The 6,273-nt window shown below is 35.9% G+C and overlaps 1 protein-coding gene across 2 annotated transcripts in view; it reads right to left on the bottom strand.

Annotated features, from left to right (window-relative positions):
• Positions 1 to 1,937, bottom strand: part of pgghg (protein-glucosylgalactosylhydroxylysine glucosidase) — an 8,034-nt gene extending 6,097 nt beyond the window's left edge. The window contains exons 1-4 of one of the 2 annotated variants that reach the window (XM_016468922.1): positions 1,827 to 1,937; positions 1,177 to 1,442; positions 883 to 1,093; positions 273 to 717 (exon numbers count right to left, since the gene is read on the bottom strand). In XM_016468922.1, the coding sequence (XP_016324408.1) occupies positions 273 to 717; positions 883 to 1,093; positions 1,177 to 1,423 (903 nt within the window). In that variant the 5' untranslated portion in view covers positions 1,424 to 1,442; positions 1,827 to 1,937. Of the gene's footprint in view, positions 1 to 272; positions 718 to 882; positions 1,094 to 1,176; positions 1,446 to 1,826 lie in introns of both variants that reach the window. The other variant, XM_016468921.1, reaches the window with a different exon arrangement.
• Positions 1,938 to 6,273: the final 4,336 nt, after the last annotated feature.

Genomic DNA, 6,273 nt, shown 5'->3' with positions numbered 1-6,273 from the left:
TATATATATATATATAGTAAAAAATTGTATCGGTTTCAACAAAAATAAAATATTTATTAATTTATTTATTTATTTATTACATTTTATATTTGAAGTATTTTTAAATATTTTATATTACAATATCTGAAATTAATACTGAAAAATTATTTAAAAAAATATTATAAAAATAAATATTTTGTTGAATAAGAAAAATAATAAATTACTCTGTTTATGAATAACTTCATAAAGTATCATGCCCCAGTGCTGTACCAGATGGACTGTGTTAAACTCACCTGATCCCAGAACACATGGCCATGGTAATCCTCCTCTTTACTCCCGTTTGACAAACCCCCAGGACTGACGCCTCCAAACTCAACCGGGGCGTTTGCCTCCTCTCTTAAAGACGGGAATGAACTGAGGAGATAAAACATGCAGCCAATCAGAGCTCGGTTCAGGCTCTCTGCTCCCTCCACCTCTATGCTGCTCCCCTTCCAAAGCTCCGCCCAGCTTCTCAGGTGCGAGGGCCGTAAGTCGCCAGTATCAATAAGCCCCAAACCAGTTTCATAACACAACCGGACGCTCTCATCGCTACCGGCAACGGCAACCAGGAAAACCCAGCTGGACTGGCTCTGGTCGGGTGAGAGGGTAAGAGTGGATGTGATGGGCGTCCATATCAGGTGCACAAATGGACGGATGCCTCCAGGAACCTCTGAAGAGACGGTCTGTCCAAAAACATGCCTGAAGAGAAAAAAAAGTCACTTCTGGGAAACAAGCAAACATACACTACTATTTATTTATTCACTTTTTAACGCCATGCCAGCATCAAGGCATCAATATTTACGTGGCACTATAAACACTTGTATATTTCATTCCAGAATGCAAATATTATATAAACAGAAGTACCTCCCACCCTTGTAGTCCGGTGCACTCTGGAAAACAATGTCATCACTTTGGGGTTTGAAAGAACTTTCTAGCTGAATAGTGACTGGTTCAGTGCTGGTTTCAGAGCGTTTGAGGAGAACCTCCATGACCAGGAGGTTTGTCTGCTGCCGGTGAGCATACAAAACCTGAGCGGCCTCAAAACGAGGTGTGACCACGGAGTGAGAGAAAACACCTGATGCATAGAAAGAGAGTCTTGTACTGTAAGATCAAATGCAGTATTATACTGCATACAAATATGTGTGTATGCATTCTAACCTGTGTGCATGTCTAACTTGTACGTGTGTCGTCCCACTTCTGCAATCTTCATTTGAACTGCCAGAGGACAAGGAATGTTGCCGCGGTGACAAGTCCCGCCTTCACCGTTATAAACCCCGCCCATATGCATAATTGGATCAAACACTCTCCATCCCAGCAGGCCGTTGGTCAGCGGTGGCATGAAGCGAGGGTCTGACGGTAGAGAGTCAGAGGTGAAGATGTACGGGTCGACGGGGTCAGAGGTCATTTTTGGGGAAGTCTGCCTTCTGCTGAAAGAAAAACATGGAAAACATGAGGAAAGATGGGATGTGTAGCCTAGATGCAAGAACCCTATTCATTGTTATGTGACAAGACAATCATAAAACAGTCAAGATCCTCCACTATGTCAAGATCAGCAAATCTCCTAAAATATTCTAATTATTCATGTTCATTTTCATTCACTGTACATATGTGTACACTCAATGAATAATACAAAATAATAAAATGTGCTTAATAGTCATGCATACTTTGACCATCGTAAACAAAATCAAAGCTTTATCAACGCTGCATGCAAACAGACAGCTGAGAGTTTACTCACTTTGACTAGCAGTCAAATTAATGATGTTACACATTTCCTAAAGCCAGTTTTATGATAAAACGTTAGTACTTACTGATGTATCGAACATCTGTTACGTGTTCCTGTTGAATGCTGAAAAGTTTACTGTTCTTCTCAATCACGCACCAAACCGGACGTAAAAGTGGCGGAGCTACAGTCAGGTGACTGGAGTGGGCGGGGCGAACAGCCGAAACACCGTCTCTGATTGGTCAGGTAGGTTAGTCTAAAGAATTCACCTATTTTGAAATATAAAGTTTAAATGTTGTCAGGACATAGACAGCGATGACACGTGATAATGATAACTTTTCTCAGGATGGATAAATCAAAATAGATTGTGATCAATCAGGATTTGTATTGAATTATTTCATAGAACGCCTATTTATATTTCTATATTTCAGGATTTGCGTTATAATGTAAAAAGGTGATTTGTTTCTTGGGTCAGATAGTTTTATGATACAGTACGTTTTATTTTCTGATGAGGTTCACTTTAAATGTTAGAATAGATGTAGTTGTAAATGACTATGTTTTTTTTTTTTTGTAGTCTAAATCCCCAGAAAATATATAAACTCGCAATTTTGAGAATAAAAGTCAGAATTGTGAAATATAAACTTATAAACATAAATAACAAATATAAATATAAATATTTAAAAAGAAATAAATACAAATTGCGAGAAAAAAAGTATGAATTGTGAGATAAAAAGTCGCAATTACCTTTTTATTTGTATTTATTTTATTTTTTTATTATTATTATTATTTTACTCGCAATTGCAAGTTTATCTCACAATTTGATTTTTGTTTTTTTTCTCAGAATTGCTAGGGAAATGTCCTAATTGTGAGAAATATACTTAGAATTGCGAGAAAAATTAAAATGTGTGTGATAACAGTAGGCTTCCATGTGACTGCGTATGTCAGAAAAAAATAGGCTATGTCTTTATTATAACGAGTAATTCCTCAAACATGAATTCTGAATGATATGCGTGCTGTAATGTAAGTTACAAAACGCTGCATAAGGAATACAGCTAATTGAATCATGGAAAATTAACCATGCTTTTATTATAGCAAAAGTGTTATAGGCTACAGTAAAAGTGTAACCATGTTATTTGGCTGATTGATTACCTCTTGTATAACCACAGCTTTACTACAAATACCATGGTTAGTGTAGTAAAACCATGGTTAATTTGTGGTTACTATGGTTTAATTACAATAACCATGTTTTTTGTTTGTTTGTTTGTTTTTGTAGTAAAACCATGGTTAATTATCGTAAGGGCTCAATGAGCGTTTATAACTTGGTGACACAATGATTTTAAAATTCATATGATCATTATTTATGTTGTAGAACAACATGTGAAAGTTGCTTCAAGTAAATGTGAAGCACACCTGGGGCAAGTTCAAGCTCAAACCGGTGCGCAACAAAATACTATACATATTTATATATTTTGCTATTGTATTATGGAGTGACACTTTAATAAACCTTTCTATACCCCTCTGATTATATAATGGTAAATATTACAATATCATAGCACAACAACAGTGATCAGCAATAATGATAAGCCTAATACTCACAATAAAAATAATAAGGTCATATAGATCATAACACAGTCTCGGAGGTAAAAAGTGTATTATCCTTCACCTGAAATGTTTGTCTTTTCATCCTGAAAAACGTTGTGATCAACAAATGTTGGATCACAATAATTAGGAACCACAGTTTGCACAAATCCCTTCACTCTATTGGGATTAAACACATATTTATACCGATTTCATCAGGCTCTGAAAATTCTTCAAAAAGAACACAAAGAATGGCCTTCTCAGCTGCCATAGTTGCAACTCTTGCGTCATCAGAACAGAGTGTTCAACGCACCACCGTTTCCGTTTAAAACACGTTTTGCACCGTTTTGTCGGCGCTGAACGCAGCCCAGACTTCCAGGTTGGCCTAGAAACCGTCGTCATGACTGATCACAAAACTTCTTGGAAACACTGGAATTTCCTTCGGGAAGTGCAAATCTCGGTCATGCAGTGTTGCCAATTTAGCAATTTTGTTGCTAAATTTAGCAACTTTTCATACTACCCTACCAACTTTTTCTTCCAAAAGCACAAATTTAGCAATAACAAAAAAAGGCAACTTTTAGCTACATTTGATAAGTGACTATAAAAAGGCACACATTTTCCATCCAAATTACACAAAATGAGGAAACCAAAGATGCCTATCTGTACACACATCACGTGAATTGAGTTAGCTGCTATTTGCAATTGTTCAATTTAATAATAATAATAATAATAATAAATGTAATAATTGAATAATTGTTCATTTATGATACACTTTGTCAGTAGCTTGTACCTGCGGTTGTTGATCAATTAGTACACTGTAAGAAAAATGGAAAAGATAGGCTACTAGTAATTTTCCAGGACATTATCCATTGTAACCCGAAAACACAATGCATAATTTAAAATGCAGGTAAAAAACCAATACAGAAAATTCTTTCATATTAACAAAGTAGATTGTGTCCTTTTACATACTGTTCTTAGAGTGTAGCATACTAACTAACTACTAATACACTGCTTAAAGCGTAATTGTTGAGAATGTGTAGTATTACTAGTTTACTAGCTATTTAAAAAAAACCAAATTGTAATCATTCAAAAATGTGTAAGTGTTCAATAATTCAATGTATTTAAAAATACAGTTATTTCTATTTTAATATTATATTATGCATATTATTTTACAAACAAATCAAAATGAACATATATAAAATATATATTTTTGCTGAGATTTGATGTTGTGACACAATTTTGCGTCGTGATTATCATCGCGCAATGCCGTCACAAAATCATTTTTCAATGCTTTATTTATTCAATCTCACAAGCACAAGTATTACATATTCACATGATCAAATTAACATTAGCTGCCAGAGAAAATAGAAAAGAGAGAAAAAATGAAGAAGAAAGCGTTCAGTTTTCAATGCTTTTTTTTGTTTGTTTGTTCCAAGAGATTTACATATAAAGTCATTTATAAAATGTGAAAAATTTGGTTTACATTGAGCCCACTTCTTCTTATGTATATGGAATTTTCCTTTTATTTTACAATTATTTTACAATTCAAATGTTCGTTTTCTGTATAAAAAAAGTACATCAAATAACATCACAACATCATTTAGTGACTTTTAGCAACAAATCGGCCTTCTTTTAGCAACTTTCTCTGCGGTCATGATGCTATTCTGGCTGTAGATGGCGGCAAACCCTGTTCCGTTTCGCTTTGGCAGCGCGCCGGAGTTTGGGATCCAGACCCTGGGAAAAGAGCAGCTTTACCCTTATAAGGCCACAATCCATCCGCTCCGTTTTCCCCCAGACTTTTCCTCTCCACCCTCCCTTCCTCTCTCTCTCTTTCTCTCTCTCTCAGGCCGCAGGGATATTTACAGCAAGACTGACTCGGCGTACCTTATTAGGAGCTGTCCTTGTTGTCAGTGTATATGTAGATGAGACAAACAGATGAGAGGATGGCATTCATTCTCAAGGGTCATGTGGTTGTTTGTCAAAGGTAACGAGAGGCAAATGTCTGATCTGTGCAGCACGTGTCAGAATCCCATTCAGAAGTGTCTTTTTAACGCTCTCTGGCCCTCAGGTTTCTCTCTTATCATTCTCTTGACCTTCTAAACAAGGTGTCAGTCGAGAAGAACTAGCCACTGAACGAATCATTTTGCCGTTCGCTCTCACTCGGTCTGGTTTTACTGTAACTTCCTGTCCTTCTCTCGGTGGGAATGTTGGATCCATTATTCCAGCTGTTCTTCTTTTTTTTCCCTGCTATCTGATGATGAGGCACATCTGGTAGACATGCACACAGCATTAGGGAGAAGTCCTGATGACTTAATACTGCTAGTGTTTGAACATGATGCCCAAAAATACTGAATCAACTCTAGAAATTCAACTTTCAAACGTGCATATATTACACACCAAACTGCTGAAGTTGTGCCGAAGAATTTTAAATGAAAAGTAGACAGAAAGGATGAATATGAACAGCGCTGGGTAGCTGTAAATGATTCTAAATTACATGACAAAAATTGCAGTTAGTAACAGATTACACATTTTAGATAATACTACTTTTAGATTACTTTTGACCCAACTCATTCATCACATTGATTGAAATAGGATATCCTTGTACCCTGTTGACATGGAAATATTTTCAAAATATATACTGTATGTGTGTGTATTTATATAGACATAATAAATATACACAGAACACACATATATATTTTGTAAATAAAAACATTTATTTTGGATGCGATTAATCGCGATTAATCGTTTGACAGCACTAGTAAAAATACAAAGAGAACATTCCATTTGTTGTTATTAATGAAGCGCATTAAACATTACATTACGTCAAGATTTCCCAAACTGGACTCCGTGAACGAATTGCACGAGATTAATGTAAAGCTAATAATTAATCATAAAAACGTTTAAAAAGTGAAAGTGAAGTGAGGCCAAGTATGGTGACCCATACTCGTGCTCTGCAT

This window comes from Sinocyclocheilus anshuiensis, unplaced genomic scaffold (genome assembly GCF_001515605.1).
Source record: "Sinocyclocheilus anshuiensis isolate Anshui unplaced genomic scaffold, SAMN03320099.WGS_v1.1 scaffold941, whole genome shotgun sequence".
Classification (NCBI taxonomy): domain Eukaryota; kingdom Metazoa; phylum Chordata; class Actinopteri; order Cypriniformes; family Cyprinidae; genus Sinocyclocheilus; species Sinocyclocheilus anshuiensis.
The sequence above is the reverse complement of the archived record's forward strand: the minus strand, read 5'-3'. Positions and strand labels throughout refer to the sequence as shown.